The 18912-nt window shown below is 36.3% G+C and overlaps 1 protein-coding gene and 1 long non-coding RNA gene across 8 annotated transcripts in view; one reads left to right on the top strand and one right to left on the bottom strand.

Annotated features, from left to right (window-relative positions):
* Positions 1 to 18912, top strand: part of LOC124176541 (trichohyalin) — a 68330-nt gene that overhangs the window by 44176 nt on the left and 5242 nt on the right. For 3 of the 7 annotated variants that reach the window (XM_046557999.1, XM_046558088.1, XM_046558431.1), the window contains exons 5-14: positions 1050 to 1784; positions 11246 to 11413; positions 11589 to 11756; positions 13796 to 14059; positions 14172 to 14561; positions 14649 to 14951; positions 15067 to 15219; positions 15355 to 15543; positions 15661 to 15800; positions 16129 to 18331. In XM_046557999.1, coding sequence (XP_046413955.1) covers positions 1050 to 1784; positions 11246 to 11413; positions 11589 to 11756; positions 13796 to 14059; positions 14172 to 14561; positions 14649 to 14951; positions 15067 to 15219; positions 15355 to 15543; positions 15661 to 15800; positions 16129 to 18331 — 4713 coding nt within the window. Of the gene's footprint in view, positions 1 to 1049; positions 1785 to 9836; positions 9849 to 11245; positions 11414 to 11588; positions 11757 to 13795; positions 14060 to 14171; positions 14562 to 14648; positions 14952 to 15066; positions 15220 to 15354; positions 15544 to 15660; positions 15801 to 16128; positions 18332 to 18912 lie in introns of all 7 variants that reach the window. The other 4 variants (XM_046558178.1, XM_046558343.1, XM_046558512.1 and 1 more) reach the window with 2 other exon arrangements.
* LOC124176931 lies at positions 12363 to 18558 on the bottom strand. The gene is made up of 4 exons (XR_006869488.1): positions 18491 to 18558; positions 13012 to 13177; positions 12671 to 12908; positions 12363 to 12570 (listed from the first exon to the last, which is right to left on the bottom strand). It is a non-coding gene; the product is annotated as an uncharacterized LOC124176931 (long non-coding RNA).

The following is an 18912-nucleotide window of genomic DNA, read 5'->3' as shown; positions in this document are numbered from 1 at the left end:
TTATTTGTCTGTTCTTTCTTTTTTTTTCGTTTCCATTTATTTACAATCGAAGGAAATATTTGACTAACCAAGTTTGTTGGTGATAAAAGAAAAAAAAAAAACAAAAAACAATCACTCTTCGACCCCAAAGTTGGCCAACTTCGGAAATCGTTTTATTTGATTTCCGGACGAGGCCCTCTTTGCCGTGGTGGGTCTGCTGTGACGTGGGAGTCGAAAAGTGTATCATGGCCGAGTAATAGCCGCGTTACAATATCGAATTCTCAAGGCATAGAAAATATTGTATGTCTTCGTAGAATTTCAAAAGGCAGAAGCAAAACGAAGGTAGGAAAACGTCAAAATGTAGACAAACAAGTTCAAAGTACAGAATGACAAAATGTAGAATCGTCATAACGAATATTATAAGCATTTATAGCAGGCTCTGGGACATAATCGACTGAAATTCGACCATTCTACATTCGGACTTTTCCTTACCTCGACTAGTTAAATTTTAAAATACCATGTGAAATAGATTTTTGTGTCTTTGGAAATTCGATCTTGTGAGGCCCTGACCTTTAATTGAAGGTTCAAGAATGCAAGTGGTACATAAGTCATTTTTACCTTATATCTCAGGATTAAGAAATTGGCGTTCGATGTCACCAACAATTCTGATATGAGAAAAATTATATTCCTTTGCTTGCGTTCCATCTCTCAAGAATAATTCAAAATTACTGTTTATATTGAAACCAGAATCGATCGCTAAAGTCCCAACCAAATACCTCACACCACTTGCATTGTCAACCCCTCTACTACGTGGCCACGATTCAACAACTTTTTGACCTACTCCTTCCCTTCTTCCGTCTCAACGATCTCTTCTGGAACGACATTTCTTATCCAAATTTCGATTATCTCGGCTTCTTACCGGCGCATAGAAGGCTCATTCGCTGAGGATTATCCACAGATCAATGTCACCCCCCCCACCCTCCAACAAAACACCCAAAAGATAACAACAAAAAAAAAAAAAAAACCCAGAACCCACCGGGCTTCGATTAACTCTGGTATTGCTTGTTAAGGAGCTCAAAGCGACGAACGAGACGCTGAAGAGCCTCCAGACCCAGCTGGAACTCGCCTATGCCAGCACAGCGTCTTCGGGAGCGCCGGTAGCGGGTAACGCAGGATCGGGGGTAACAACCCTCGGCGGAAGCGTCGCGGTTCCAGGAGGCGTTCCGGGGAGCACGACCTTGACGGCGATCCTCGAGACGAAGGACGCGCGGATTCAGACCCTGGAGAAGGAGGTCGGCCTGCTCGAGGCGGAGCTGCAGCGGATCAGGGAGTGCGGGGGAAAGCTGAGGGAGCAGCTTCTAAGGGCGACGGCTGTGCCCTCGGCCCATCATCCCTCGGGAATCCTGCACCAGGTCAACCTCCAGGGATCGAACGCCGTAAACTCCGCCGCCTTCGGCTTCAACCATTCGACCCTCGTCAAGGGCGGCCAGCAGCCATCCGCGAACAATTCCTCGAGCCTGGCGAACTCCTTCCTCGCAAATTCCGCTGGCCTTGGATCATGTCTCGCTGGAATATCCGCCGGCGTTACCACGGGCGTTTCTAATCCGTACACAGAGCGCTACAATCACGGATCGGAGAACCAGAAGCACCAGTCTCACCACCTCAGTCATCATCATCAGCATCAGCATCATCATCACAAGCAAATCGAGTCATCTTCATCGTCATCCGCCGCCGCCGCTGCCGCCGGCGCCCTTGCGCTTCATGCTCACACCTTCAACAAACACGACATGAACTTCAAACGACAAGTAAGTTTCTTCATCAACAACGTCCGCATCGAAAAGAATGACGTCGTTTAGAACATCTTGTAATAATATGTGTATCCGATATTATCGTACCTACTCGTAATATACCTGCCTACGTATTTTAAAGGCGTTCAGGGATGCGTTCTTGTTAAACGTTCCACGGAACAAGAGACATCGCCGATCGCATCAGGTAACGCTTACTCTTCAATTGTCAATGGTAGGACGTTGCGTGTATAAGTATAGGGATATGAAATGTATTATTGAAATTATTTGGAAAATTTCACACCATGTTACGTACTCGCACCGAACCGATCACTTACCGAAACTCCGTACGTTATACATACAACACCGAATGTACCGCAACACGTCACAACGACCGTCGAGCCATTCAAGGATGAAGTGTCTTCACCGTCTCTGCGTCGAAAGTTAGGAGAAGAGAATATGTCATTTTGATAATCTGCGGTAATGTTACCGATTGCATCAATGTTAGTGAACAGGAATGAATCACCATCCCTGATGTGTTACAGAAATGGTTCGGGACAAATTCGATAGTCCAAGACGGAAAACGTCATTGATTTGAGAGAAGGTTCCATGATAGAACATTCCAAGCGATCAAACTCTGGTGTTCCTCATCCCATTCTAATGTTTTCGAAATCGTTATTCTTCTCGCTGACAAGACCGTCAGAAATTGTCCCTGAAAAACATTCCACAAATCTTGCAAGTGCAGTTCCAGACGAACAACTGTCGTACAGCACTTGCCTGAATCTAGTTTTATCCATTCGAGAGATCGCTGTTAGTAAAAGACTCGTCGGACGATTCTTGGAGATTTCCATCGTTAAGAAAACATCCCAAAAACATTAGGATCGAATCAAAAACACCAAAGTTCAATCCTTTCGAAGTTTCTAACGATAAGATGATAACCTTATTTCTTCTCAAATTATTGATATCTTATTGTTGATAAGCTTGTGATATTCGAATTTATTCACAATCATAGCTACATCACCTGGTACAGATGTCGTTTCGTCGAAGTTCACTGTCATTGTCGTAAAAAACAAAAAAATGTTGCTGGAGATTTTTGACACGATTTTTTCTCCATCCCTAACTTTTTATGCCAACGGTCCGACTCGTTCATCCTTGATCCCAGTCAATTATTAACCGCGGATTATCTGCAATAACGCCAAATATTATAGAACGTATAATACCTACACATATAACGCTAAATCGCTACGCGTACTGCACGATCGATTTGGGCCGAAATTTGATACGGCATGGAGCAATCCGAAAACGGGGTGGCGTGCTACCTTACAGTGTCCTGTCGAAACCTTTCATCCTGACGTTTTTCCTCGAGCCTAGCTTCTGCACACTTATCTTCGCCCATATTTCCCGACTCGCCATCCCCTCGCTCAATCTACGAGGATAACGTTTCAACCTTTCCCAACTTACCACCCTAGCCATCCTCCTCCTCCTCCTCCTCTTGACCTAAAACTCTACCGAGTGTTGGTTGACGACTAAAATACTACGAACCTCTCCTCTGATGTACACCGCATTTCTGTAATCTCGGAAGGTAACCCGTCATTTTTTAGTTTTTCATAAAAAAAAAAAAAAAAAAAAAAAAACAAAGATGGACACAATTTGAACTCGCCTATTCATTTTCGCAGTGCACTTCTTCATAACCAAGACTTTTTGCGCACCCTTTACAACTTCAGAGAATATTTCCAGTGACGATTAATGTTAAATTCGGTATAAACGCGGCGTATCTTTGAACTTTTGTATTCTTGCGATGTAATCAAAACCTGTAGGTTTTGGTATAAACGTGCTCGTACCGAGAAGTTCTCTGCAATTGATTTGCTCGACGATTATTGCTACTCGTCTAGTTAACAGGCGTAGCCAACTTCGTAAAAATGTTACTAGCATCCGCGGACGCCGTGACTCGGCCATTGCCATTCTTAATATGAGGAGAGTTTATGGTTGACCGTCACTTGTCAACTGGTCGATTCTAGGGAATCTCTTCTTGTCGGTGAAGGTTTGCTTCAGGCTGGAAGAATTCGTGTCAGCCAATCAAAATTAAGCAAGTTGAATCGCGCGCGTTACGAGAGTGTCCTTTCAAGAGAACCTCTCGGTATTGTATATTCGTTTGAAATTAAAGAACACTCGCTTGACCCGGGAAACGGAGGGAATCAAGATCAAAGGTCAAAAAGGTTTTATACGTATAATAAATTTTGCATTTTGGATAGACTTATCTCTTTGTTTTTTTTTTCTTATTTTTGTTTCTTTCTCTCTCGCTCTCTCTTCTTATCCTCACCTGTCCGTACTTCTTCCTGTTACTTGTCCCGCTCGTTTACCGAGGAAATTTCTAGTTTAGGTTGGATTAGGATCGAATCGAGCTTTAGATCGTACAAATTGACGTATGCATATTATATGCACACTGTTGCGCTTACAATAGTATATATAATATAGTATGCAATGTGTAGAGAGAGGATATACATATATAATTTCATGGCAACGCAGTGTTCAGAATTTTAGTATATTATTATATATATGTATATGTATGTAATACTATGATAACGTGAGAAAATATACATATACATGTTTCTCGGCGTGTACAAAAGATGCCGGGGAAATGTGTTATATGCTCGTCTACGATATGCTTGAATTCACGTTCAAGATTCTTAACGACGTCTCTTCTCGCGAATCGTTTAACTAAATAATACTATTAATGAATAAAAGAATGAAAGGACGGCTTACTTTTCTTCGGAACAGTAATATACGGTACGAAATACGCAACGGTGGTCGATTCTTTTTCTACAATCAATCACTTAATTAGGCACTTTGTTATCATTCTATACGGCGAGAAATTGCGACGTTGCGAATATATGGTTGGAAATGTGCTACAAAGCGAGAGAAAGAGAGAGAGAAGGAATTACAAATCTTATTTTTGCACGCTGAGCGGACGTCCAAGTTATGTAATTGGCGAGTATATAAGTAGAATTGAAAATAATTGCGCTCAACGCGAAATTCTACGCTTCGATATTTGCACACTGCTGATATTTTTAGCGTATTAGGCGTAAATGAAAATAAACTATACATATAGATTCGATAAATTTATCCAAGTTATTCCGTTGACGATAAATACTGCAGAGTTACTATACATACATATATTATAATATACGAAAAGACGCATCTCCGAAATCTATTATCTATATTTCTACAAAATTGAAGAAGAAGAAAAAAAAAAAAAAGGAAAAAAAAAGTAATAAGAGTAGATGAAAATATAGGTATATAAGTAATACATACGTAGATGAATTATAATAGGCATATTATATATTTACGTTATCTCCGAAGGTTGTTGAAATGTTAGGATTATTATAGATACTCGCTGTCAATGTTAGAAGACTGCAGGAATTAACGGAACGGTACAAGAAAGCAAAATATTAGAAGAAAACAAAAAAAATGAAAATTTATTTACTCGTTTATCGATTTTCATACTTTTATTTTCGTAATAACTATGAGAGTATATTTTTTAGAAATTTGCGGTCGACAAATTCTCTATATTATTCATAGTAATAAACTGCACGCTCTCCTCAATCTATCGTATGAATTAAACTCAATGTGTTCTATGTACAGTTCAAGCTTGTTTAAACGACTCGTGTGTCGATAAGTGAAAAGAAAAGAAAAAAAAAAAAAAAACGAAAAATAATATTGACAAAATTGAAAAATTCTAAAAAATCATACAAAAACACACACACACACATATATATACATATATATGTATATGCATAAAGATAAACTATTGAACTTACTTGTGTACAAAAAAATATGTGCTTGCTAAATAGAAAATCCTAGTAACATAGGTATATATATAAATATATTAGGTAGTCAAAAACTTCCAGAATTCTCTTCCATGAAAAATATTAAACAATTCGTACATCGGTATAATGTACACAATGGATACACTTTCAATTTGTAAGGGTCAAAAGTGAAAGTTGCAATTACATACTATAGCGATTGAGGTAAGATCCTGAGCCATGTTAAACAGATTTTCGGTTTAATCCAGTTTTCTTTTTTTTCTCTGTTTATTGAACCAGTAAACTCAAATTCTCCACTGAACCTCAAGTGCTGTAATACTATGCGTTTAATAATAGTAATAATTACGATTATTACTATTATTATTAACTATCATTACGTCTGTAAAAAAGATTGACAATGAATAGTTATAAAATTGTGAAGGAAGAAAAACGAAAAGAAAAAGGAAAAACTATAGAGAGAAATTATTCAGCCGATGTATTAAATTTAATATTGTACGTACCTAAAGTTTAGGCCTTAGAAACTGTTGAACCTTAAAATGTCTAAACATGTTAATGTACAGAGAAACACAGAGAGTGAAAGAGAGGGATAAAGAAAGTAATAGCAAAAATATAAATTTTAACAAAAATTTAGAGAACACTAGTATAAATGAATAATAATAATATAATAATTACCTATCGATATGATATTTATTCCGTTGACAGTAAAATGTTTAACATATACCTGAAAACTGCCTATTTTCTCAACCTCGATATATGTCATAATGTAACCTGATGAGAAAAAATTCGTATGATAAAAAAAAAAAAAAAAAAAAGAAAATAGAAACGAAGAAGGATGACAAGGAAAAACAATTGTTTTCCGGAAAGAGCACAGAAACAAACAAGTACACAAAGAAAAATGACGGGTGATCTAATTCTTAGTACTAGATTATGTAAACGTAACTTGTAGTGGAGACAACAAGTATGAATGATGATATTTTCTCGAATCCTCTCTAGATGTAGGAATAGAATCCTTGCGATTTAATATGCATATATGTATGAATACGTGAATAATTATACGTACCCGCTGCTTAACGCGAAAAAAATATTAGTTAATTACTAATATCAAGGGGAGTCAGGCATGATATGTTAATTATACGAATGCTCATTCAGTTATCACCGCTATTACTATTATTATTATTATTATTATTGTTATTATTATTATAATTGTTGTTATTAATCACGATGATTGATACACTCTATATTATATATGTATATATATATATTAATGTAAGTTCAACATCGTTTTTGGGTAAAACAGTTGGAAAAATGTACGAAATCTTCTCGTCAAATTACACTTTACACATGTCATTATTTATTACATCTTGTGTATATATACGGCGTCTGTAATATTTTATCTTGATGGAAAGTATAATGTATAAAATATCTCGTGTGAGAAAGAGAGATGAAAATTATGACGAGATATTAGTAAACGGCGTGTAGGTACATAAATCGTACTAAATTGGAAGCACATATGTATGATATGTATACATGCATTACGTATGTATTTGAGTCAGGTTTATTTTTTTAAAGTATACATGTTATACTACGTATATTACGTATAAGGTTACGTTGATATGTGACCAGTAATAATACGAAAATTATATTAATTTATGCACGAGCACCGAAATGTTGATAACAAAAAGAGAAAAGAGACAAAAACAATGGATTAAAAACATGGTATTTGTGATTCAAAAGTATGCAAATACGATATAGCTAAGAATTCTGAAGTAAATTGTCGAAAAGTGCTATGGGAAATTAATTAATTATCTTCGTTGGCTAAACTTCGTTGGGTTTTAAATCTTCAACTACTAATTGTCTTCTTTTGCTCAATTAATAATATACACGATAACAATTATATTGTATAAATAACGAAAGCGAGAAAAAAAAAATATATATATATATATACAACCGATAACAAGATAAACGAATTTACAAAATAAACATTAATCCGTAATTTTTTGCAACGTCTTATTAATCCGGTAAATTTTAACGCGTTGCGATATTACGATGTACGATTCACCGTTATTGTATACTGCGAAAATATATCTATAACACTTCGTTGAAAATATTCGTCTAACAAACACGTATGAATAAAATGAAAGGGAATCCTTATACGTGCGTAATTATTAAATTAAAAAATTAAATTAAATTATGCAACAGGTAAAAATTAAACACAACAAATAAATAATTTACATCTACGACAGCTGATATCAATACATAATACACAGCATAATATGCAATAGACATTGTTTAATTCTTTATAATATATATCGTATATATATATATATAGTCAATTGTTGTAAAATAACTATCGAAACTTATATACATATTATTAAGTTTAATTAAGAAATTTTAATTTTCAAGTATCATTATTATTGTTATTATTATAAAATATGACAAACCCGACTCATATCATTTTACCACCTTACACATCTATCGCAGCTCAAATTTCACCTCACTTTCGTCTGTCTGTCACGTATTTATTAATATATATTATCACCCCTCTGTTATAAGTTTTCTAATTATACATATGTATGTTTTTTTTTTCTCACAGCAAAAAAAAAAAAAGAAAATAGAACGTCATTTTTCATCGCCATTGGCGTGTTGTCTATGTACACACATATATATATATGTATATATATGTATATGTGTATGTATATACACAATATCACTTGTCATTTTTCGTTATCTGTTTTTCTGTTTTTGTAATTTTTCTTCACGTACCATTTTTGTTTATTCTTCTCTTCTTCACGCAACGCCAGCACTGCACCAGCATGATAAAATCTTTAACTCGCATGCCGCATGACGTACAGTCTTTCTTGTTATGTGAGGGAAAGAGAGAAAAAAAAAAAAGAAAAAAGAAAAGCAAACAAAATGAAACAAATTAAAACATGAAACTATAAATTTCACCCTTTTTTTTTTTTTTTTTTTATTTGTTACGCCAGTGCAACGCTTTACCAAGTATCAACTAACTTCAATAACGCTGAATAACAATTATTAACAGAGAAATTTATAGTTTCAAATGAATTTCGTACATTAAAGTTATTTTGGTTTGTCTACAATTTTACTCTCAGCCTCTGTTATCGTACAATATTTCGTACACCTACGCATATTATTGCTATTACTGTTATTATTATTATTATTATTATTATTACTACTACCCGTATTCTTCTGCAAAAAATATAATAGTTGCTTTGAGTTACATTCCTCGTTTACATTATCTATGTCAATTTTTTGTTCCTCTCTTTTTTTTTTTCTCCATCAATTTCTTTCCTTCTGTAATTGACGATTGGCACTTGTTATATTATATCGCGATTCACTCTGATACACGGACAAATTTCTTATCTCGTTATAATTTATATACGTTCGTTAGCTATGAGCACATGTTACCGAAACTTGTTAATTTTACTTCGGTATAATCGAAAACTTGCAGCAACTATAATATTTAATAATTCTTTGGTCTGGTTCTTGGATATTTTTGTAATTGAAAAGATTGAAGATACTTCGTTATTCGTAAGCTATGAAAGAATTAAAAATTTCTTGTTTTTTTTTTCTCCTTGTCGATATTACAATATTCTAATTTGTTGTAGATAGAATGACCGACATAAGTAGAAAGCGTATTTCTTTCATATGGTATGGTAAAATGATGACGATCATGAGTTGATGATTAAAACTTATTTTAATTATTACATATATATGTATATTGTATTATATACTTATATAAATTTGTTATATACGGCCTGACTTGTATTTTTGGCCTGTAGTGTATGTATTTACATCGTATACACATTATGTACGTACATATGGTAGTGTCGAGATATTTTTGTAGATAAACCAAGTGTAACATTTCATTTATCATCATATAGCAATAAGGTGCAATTTATTATTCTTAAGGATAAATTATATATACTACGTGTATAAAAAATAGGCTAGTTATATAACATTAATCGTAAGTGAGTAGTAGGTAAATATCTCAACTCCGTGGTTAATTCTATATTATTGTTTGAAAATGAACGCTAAGAAGAATAATTATGTGTCGGTTACTTTTTTTTGTTGCTTTTAAATCAATTATTAATTGGATAATTGATTTTAATAACGTGTAAATGTAAGTATTACGTATAGAATTAACGCGGAGTTACGCTTATTACGTGTAATCTATTACAAAAAAGAAAAAGAAATGCATTTTTTTAATCGTGCCCCCATATTTTAGCTTTCGGAAGAGGTAAGGAATCTCTCCCGGTGAACAAAAAATATTTCCAAACAAAAGAAAAGAAGTTGATCATTTTTTTTTTTTTTTTTTACCTCAATTTTTAATCGAGATTTCATCGCATTTTTGTTTTATATTCATCTTCTTCGAATCATCCATTTTTTTTTTTTTTTTTTCGAATTTTCCTTTTCCATTTAACCGTTGAAATTTGGTGTTACGTAGTTTCGAAAGAAGTCTGTAGTCCCATGTTTTAAGGGTTTGTAGGGTAATAGGGGAGAGTTTTCGTTGTTTTCATTTTTTTTTATTTTTTCATCATTCAAGTAGAACGTAACTTTGAAATCCAAAAACTTCGCACACACGGTAGAAAGATACAGGAATACTCGGAACGTCTGAAAATTTTGGATTTCAAAAATACGAATCACCAAATTCATACGTCATATCTTTTATAGATTATCGTGCAGTTTTACATCAGCATATGTTACATAAGAATTATTTCAAACTTAAAAGTTGTAAATCATGAGAGAAATTAAGAACAGATGAGAAAAAAACATATTATTTTCATATAATACAGATATTATCGTCGTTATCATTATTATTTACGATCTTCTTTTTTTTTTTTTTTTTTCTTTCCATTTCTCTCACAAATCACGAGTATCTATAGATCTATAAAATATTAGATGTTAGCTAGGAAATTAGTAAACACAATTGCTTAGTAAAGTTCGAAATTTTGAAAAATTCTAAGAAAGAAAAAAAAAAAAAAACCGTGCAATGAAAAAAAAAGCATCAAAATTTTGAACAAAAACCCTACAGCACATATAATACGATGAGTAGATCATGTACATATATACATAACTAGTGACTTACATGTATATAATCACAAGTTACATGTATCAATCACACTCTTACATTATATATATGTGTATACTATTCTCTCATTAGATATTTGTATAGTATATGTATACATATATATGCGTATACATGTATGTATATGTATATATATATAAGTTTGCATACGTGCAGCAAAGACTCGTTGGTCGTATTTACACGTTGTTTATTAATTAGTGCAGGTCTGCATGCAAACTCTGTCCGTGCATCTTTCATGTTTTTGCTTCTTCTCTTCTCTTTTTTTTTTTTTCTCCAAGCACACGGTGTGCCCTCGATCTCTAAGCAATACACGTGACTTACATAGTTTAGAGTCATGAAAAGTATCAAATTCAATGAAATAAAAAAATGAAATCGTGGAAAATAAGAAACAAAAAAAAAAAAAAAAAGACAAAAATGGCAAGATGTACGGACACGGCGAAGACCGCGTGTTGTGATGATTTTTTTTTTTTTCTTTCACTTTTTCAACACAAAAACTGCCGTGTCTCAGCCATTGACGGAAATACCTCGATGGTAAACATTTTTCACAGCTGGACGAGTTTCGGGCAGAAGTACAACGGAGGGATCAGGAAATTTTGGGGATGTCAGCGAAGATGAAAACTCTCGAGGAACAGCATCAGGACTATCAAAGGCACATCGCTGTTCTAAAGGAGTCCTTGTGCGCCAAGGAAGAACACTACAATATGCTCCAGGCTGACGTGAGTAACGATAATTTAATTCGCTACCGCAGCCGGAGGATGTTTCTTCCCTTCCACTTGCCTTTTCCACAATTCCCACCCTTCTTTCTTCCATCCTTTTGGTTTTTCAAATTCTTTTTTTCCACTCCGAGCGCTCTTATCGACCGAGTTAAGATGCAAGCTTCCCGTTTCGCAGGTCGAAGAAATGCGGCAGAGACTCGAGGAGAAGAATAGACTTATTGAGAAAAAGACCCAGGCTGCTATGCAGGCTCAGCAGGATCGCAATCGAATGAATACCGAGCTCACTGAGATCAAGGATCACATGGACATCAAGGATCGAAAGATTAACGTCCTCCAGCGAAAAGTAAGTGACCGGTGCCTGATTTGGTTTTGCCCGATTTCTCATGGTAAAGAAGAGAGAGAATTCGGGAATAAATATACATTGTGTTTTTTTTGTTTTTATTTCATTTTCCATCTTATCCACCGTTTTCTCAATCTCGTTCAGCATCGTTCGCCGTTCTTTGAGTGCCCGGCATTTATTTAATGTCCATTCATCAATTGAAATGAGGCTTCGAACGATATTCGTATGGAATCACAATTGATTCCAATGGTTCGGTGATTGTCCTCGTTTAGTTCAGCTTGACGATTGGCTGATTTCGCCATTTCACTCGCAGCTTCTCATTTCCTCACATGGAATATTCCGTTCGTCTTTATACTCGATGCGTTGATTGTTAGGAATTCGGAATTTAGCTGGTATACTTACTAATGCTTCTCCATCTCTGATTCCTCTGTTCAAAATTATTATTTTATCCCTACAGTTGTTATAGTAATAGTTATAAGAATTACAATTTACCGAATTATTTTTAAAATATTCTGCTTTCTTTTAATACGTATATTTATCAATCAAATTTTGTATAATTTTGTTATTGTTATAATTTAATATTATATTTATACAGTTACCTATATCCTGATTCACACTGTTTATTTAATTTAAGTTTATACGATATTTATTCGTTTTACCACATGACATACACCTGGTATAATTTTATTTCATCCCACAAGTATTTTTTGTTACACATTTTCTGTTCAGACATATAATGCGTAAAAGAAATAAACTGATGTAGCTTTTCCCTGGTGAAAGTTTTTTTTGCCATCAGATTTCCGTAAAGATCATTATTCTGAAAAATCAAAATTGTTATAATAAGTTTCCCTCTTTTTTGAACCAATACCAGTATTTAAAATTCTCTTCTACCAACAGAAATAAATGTTGAGTCGCACCTTATCAAATTATTTTAACTGTTTGAACAACAAAGAGATTTTTCTCCGTAGATTCTGATTCTGGTTCCTCAATTCATAAACTTGTACTAAAAATAGACTTTCCAAAGTTACGCTGAGAAATTTTGATGGTAAAAATGTTTCACCAGAGATGTATAAATTATGGTGATTATTCCAGTCGGCTTATACATATTTATACATATAGCTCTACGTATCCATTATTTGTGTTTTCCACTGTTATCTATAATTTATTTTATTAAGTTATCGTTAAACGTATGCAAATTAGATATAATTACGTTTGCCAGATAATGTTCCAAGCAGTATCGCTTTTTTATGTGTCATACCTACGGTTTATTTGTATTAAATGCTCCGCTCATATCTGAATAGTGTAGATATGAAATTCCTGGTTCACTTTTACGTTAGCAGTTAGTTACAACGTTGCAGAGCTAGGCATTCGCCAACAACTCGTGTAGATTGTTGTACGATACGTACAGCGAAGATCAGGTTGAACTGAAAGTTATAAAATCTACATTAGTACAACCACACCAAATTACAATAATCCATATTATACGATGGAAATGCAAGCTACAAAGGTATTATTACCAAGAACCATTACCATTACCTCTAGGATGACCCACAATATATCTCCGGTACTCCTTAATAGGTACGTAACTTTGAACTTAACTGAATTCTATTTACATATGATATCACTGACTCGGAATTGTGTCTATAATATATTTGCATTATTGTTAGGGGCTATGGGTAAGACTTATAAATTAATATTAACGTCAGTTTTGGTATAACGGTAAGTAAATGGAGTTAATACTGACTGTGAATTTAACGAGTTTACAAACGATTTAACGTCTTACTAACAATCTAAACAGTTTATGCTTTATTGTCGTTAACAAAAACTCGTGGCAAGCAAGGGCCAAAACACAAATAAGAGAAGCACTAACAACGGAATTTGATCGGTAGTCTAGTTTGAATGATCATAACAACAAAACTTTACCGATTAGTGTGAAATAAACTTATTGTTAGAATGAAAAACAGTGAATAAAACAGAATTGTGTTGAATTTGAATTGGGCCGTTGGAAGTATGTAATAAACTGAAAATAATTCATTCCACAGATTGAAAATCTGGAGGATCTTCTCAAAGAGAAGGACAATCAAGTAGATATGGCTCGGGCTCGTTTGACCGCTATGCAAGCACATCACTGCAGCAGCGAAGGAGCCTTGAGCAGTTTGGAGGAAGCTATCGGCGATAAAGAGAAACAAATGACTCAGTTACGCGAGCAGAGGGATCGTGCCGAACAGGAGAAACAGGAAGAGCGAGAACTCCATGAAAGAGAACTCGCCGAGTACAAAATGAAACTTCATGCCCTGGAGTCTGAGGTAAATTGAATTATTGTAAGGTATTACAGAGTCGACGATAAACTTGGCGAGAAGATATTCCTATTCCAACAAAAATATTCACATTATTAATGATCAACATTTATTGTTGCAGGTCGAAAAACTTGGCGCCCGTTTGGAACGAGCTCAGGCTGAGAAAGATCGCCTCGAAGCAAAACTGGAAAGTTCCCAGTCGGAATTGGGCAAAAGTAAAGCAGAACTTGACAAAGCGGCCTCCGAGGTTGGTCGCAGTGGTGCTGACTGGGAGGCTGCTAAACAGCGGTTGACTCGCCTTGAATTAGAGAATGAAAGGTTGAGACACGACTTGGAAAGATCGCAAACTACGTTTGGCAGAAGTACGTTGAACTCGTCTCAGGAGATGGACAGAATTCAAGAACGTGCGGAAAAATCGACAGCAGACTTGAGGAGAGCACAGGCTGAGCTCAGAGTTACTCAAGCGGACAATGAAAGAGCCAGAGCTGAAGCAACTGCTCTTCAAGAAAAGGTGGAATTCATTAACATTTCTTAATTTTATAAATCACTTGCAAATTGTTTAGTCATTTGATAAAATAATTCTTATCTTCTCTTATAGGTTGAAAAAAGTCAAGGTGAAGTTTATCGTTTGAAAGCTCGCCTAGAAAATGCACAAGGAGAACAAGAGAGCTTGCGCGAGGAATATGACCGAGCTCAAGCCTCCGTGGCTCGTCTTCACTCTGAACGTGACAAAGCCGTTGGTGAACTTGAAAAAGTTCGAGAAGAATTGGAACGCACTCAGGCAACTTTGGGCAAAGCTCAATTACAGCAAGATAAATTACAAAACTTGCTGGACAAGGCTCAAAGTGAAGTTGACAAACTTCAGGAGAGATTGGACAAATCTCAAGGAGAAGTACGCAGAGTAAGTATAAGCATATATTGTCACGGATCTTCTATTTTGCCTTCTGCCTGTGTCTCTTTTATTGTTTTCATTTCGTACGTGAAGTCCCATGTTTCAATATAACACTTTCTTACAGATGCAACTTGAAAAAGAGAAGCAAAACTACGACTTTGAGAACGTGCAAAGCCAATTGGACAAAGCACTTGGTCAATCGACTAGAATGCAAAAAGAACGTGAGGCAATTCAACTTGAGGTCGATCGGCTTCATGACAAATATGAAAAGGCACAGGTACGACGTGATATAAATTATGTTTGTATTGAGTATTTCATCTCATTTACGAATATTCTTAAGGACAATTTAATACTTTACCTTATCTACTACCAATCTTTTTTTGCTCATGGTAATGTACATTATTTCAAACAGATGGTTATGCAACGTCTGCAGAAAGAACGAGATAACTTCCAAGAAGAGATGGAAAAGTTACATGAAAGATTAGAATTCCAACAAAGTCAACAAGTAAAACTGCAACGTGAAAAAGAAAATGTTATGTCCGAACTTGACTTGATCAAGGAACGATGGGAGAAGGTTCACACCTTACATCAAAAACTTACCGTAAGTACTCATTGACAAATTTGTAACAAGACTTTAGCCTAAAATTTCTGAATTGAGTACCTGGATGACAATAAGTATTGAATTTCAATATGGTATAGAGCTTATGTTTGCTTTCAGCTTGAAAGAGACGACGCATTAACGGAAATTGACATTCTTAAAGACAAATTGGAAAAAACTCAATACGGAGCTAACAAAGCTTACGAGGAAAGAGAAAATGCCAGTAAAGAATTTGAAAAAATGCGTGAAAAATATGACAGGTAATGAGTTTGGTATAATACAGTTTCAGAATTGATAAAATGATCCGGTGAATAATTCACACTAACTTTTTACGTGACTCTAAATTTATTACTATCAATAAGTAGTAATCAATGAAGTTACAAACCTGCCAAGGTAACGAAATGAGCCTAAATAATTCACCTACTGTCACAACATTTTGTAACTGCATTCACAATTTGGTTTCTTTAAGTCTTTGCAAATCTATTGCATGATCTTAAGTCCATTTTTTTGGTTTTCCAAAATTATGAGCCGAATAAAACTGTAATTAATTCATAAGTGTTATTTTCTTATTTTCTTTTTGTTATACAGGGCACAAAGCGAGGTGTATCGTCTACAGAATAAGATCGATGTAATGGAGGCTGACAAGGATCACTTGGAATTAGAAGTAGAAAAGCTGCAAACATTGGCCACCAAAGGACGTGAAGAAGCTCGTAAAGCACAGGAGGAACTGGCCCGTGTCCAGGAAATGTACGATCGAGCAGCTCTTCAGTTGGGTCGCACTAAGGAACACGAAGAAAAGTCCAAGGAGGACTTGGACAGACTAACAGTAGATCTAGAGATGGTTCGTGAGAGATACGAAAAGTCTCAAATCGAGTTGAGGCGTCACCAAAACGAGCGAGAAAAGTTAGTCGCGGATAACGAGCGGGTCTCCTTCGAACTAGAGAGAGCTCATTCTCAGCTGAGCAAAGCACAAGCTGCTACTGAAAAAACGCAAGAGGAGTTGGCCAGGATGCAGCTTGAGATCGAAAAGATGTATGAGAAACACGACAGGCAACAAGCCGAAGTTAGGAAAGCTCAAGCTGAAGCAGAAAGGCTTCGTGCCGAAGCTGAAGCCGCTAGGGAGGAATCAGAAAGGTACGCAGCAAGGTTTGGTAAATATCAAGAGAGCCAAGAGCGACAGAAAGAAGACCATGAACGGGCGAAGCTGGAGGTTGAGAGGCTGAGGGATCGTTTGGACAAGGCGCTACTTGAGCTGGAGAGGGCACGAAAGGCTGAGCAGGACGCTTCGAGGCTTCGTGCGGATTTGGAGCGTGCCGAAGGTGTACGAGGTAAATACCAGTTCGAGCAGGAAAAATGGCAAAGTGAAGGTAGTAGGCTGCAGCAGGACGTAGAGAAATTGCGCGAAAGACTAGAAGCTCGAGAGGCTGAGCTAAAGAGATCGCAGTCAGTTGTCGAGCAGTTGGAAGCTAAACTTCACGAGACGCAACTACAATTGGAACGTGCCAGAGAGGAAGCGACCAAGGTAACGGCGGCCCAGGATAAGAATCGAGCCGAAATGGAGCGAGCGAAAATTGAGACTGAAAAAATACGTGACAGGCATGATAAGCTCAAAGCCAAGGCCGACGCTCTGGAGGCGGACAATGAAAAACTGCGAGTAGAAATTGTCAGATTAGAAAGACTCATGCAGACCGAAGGTAAAACGAGGTCGGAGAGTGCTAGTATAGAAGTAGAACGTCTCCGAGCAAGCTTGGACAAAGCGATTATCGCTCGAGATCAAGTCGAACTTGAAGCTGGCCGGCTGGCGAAGGAGCTAGAAAAATCCCAAATGCTCTTAGCTAAGTACCAGGAGAGCAATGAGGCAAGTAAAAAGGAATTGGACAGATTGAGTGCAGAGCTGACACGGTTACATGAAGAGAGAGAAGCCCTGAGGCAAGAACTCCGCAGAGGACAACATCAGCAGCAACAGGTTAGCACTGAAGAGTTAGCGAGAATACAACACGAGCTGCAACAGGTTCAAAGAGATCGAGACAAGATGGCAGCGATTTTGGAGAATAGAGAAAAGCATTCCGAGAAAATAGAGAAAATCAAGGAAAAGTTGGAAGCAGAGGCCAAGCAGTTGCAAGTAGAAAGAGATCAGCTGGTTATCCAACTGGAAAAATCTCAAGACATGTTAATGAATTTCCAACAAGAATTGAACACCAGCGAAACTGAACTCACCGAGCTTAGAAAGCTTCATCAGCTGCAACAGCAAAGAGCTCACTCCCAAACTCCGGACAAAGCTACCAAAGAAGCTTTGGAATCTCAAATGCGGGAAGTCCAACGGCTTACGCAACAAGTTCAAAACTTGAATCAAGCACAAGCCAAAGAAAAACAACGCGCCGAACAAGCTGAAAAGCGAGCTCAAGAATTACAGAAACAACTAGGTGCTAGAGGAGGCGAGTCTGAGGCACAGCTGGAACAATGGCGCAAATTAGTAGATAATGAGAAAAACAGGGCGGATAATGCGGAAAAGACAGCGTCGGAGTTACAGAAACGTGTTCAAGCTATGGAAAGGCAGCTGCATGCTCAGCAGCAACAGATACAACAGATGCAAGCCAACTTGCAACAAGCCTCTGTGGTGCAAGCGCAGACGGCGCAACAGCATCAACAAAATCAGCAGTCCGTACAGGAGGCTGATAGGCTCAGGAAGGAACTCGAACGTGCTAAGGAAGAAGTGAAACAAGCTAGCGTTGAACGGGAACGGTTCCAGGCTCAACTGGAGATGCTTTGTCAGGAGCTGGAACAAAATCAGGTTAGAAAAATGCCGCCCTGCCAGCAGCAGCAGCAGCACCACCACCATTTGTTGCGTATCCAGCCAAACTGCTCGGCCAGCCTTCGCCTAAGTTGCACAATTTTATGTTGTCGCCTAAATATCATCTCCACGAAGCCTTAGTTAAACCTTCATACATACTCGTCATTCAACAAGCAGCCTTAGTTGTTAATAATGCGATAATCGTGTCGAGCAGCATGCTGCATTTCTTCTACACCATCGTCATATCTACATACACTACCATGCATAATATTATATATTTATATACATATATGTGAATCACTACTATTATAATATTATATTTATATACTTGTTATTATATTCATAATATTATATGAGTATTGTCGCTATGGTTATTGTACATAATTTATAATTACAATTATTGCCGTTATTTTTATTACTATTATTAATATCATTATTATCATTAATATTATTATTATTATTGTTATTATTATTATGGTGACTGTTGTAGCAGGATGATTTATTCTTTGGCAGAGGTTTCATTTTCCTTCTACATTTTCGTTTACTTTACTACTTTACGTTGTTTTGCCGCCTCATCGTTC

Source organism: Neodiprion fabricii, chromosome 1 (assembly GCF_021155785.1).
Source record: "Neodiprion fabricii isolate iyNeoFabr1 chromosome 1, iyNeoFabr1.1, whole genome shotgun sequence".
Classification (NCBI taxonomy): domain Eukaryota; kingdom Metazoa; phylum Arthropoda; class Insecta; order Hymenoptera; family Diprionidae; genus Neodiprion; species Neodiprion fabricii.
Note: the sequence above shows the minus strand (reverse complement) of the source record. Positions and strands in the feature narration are given on the sequence as shown.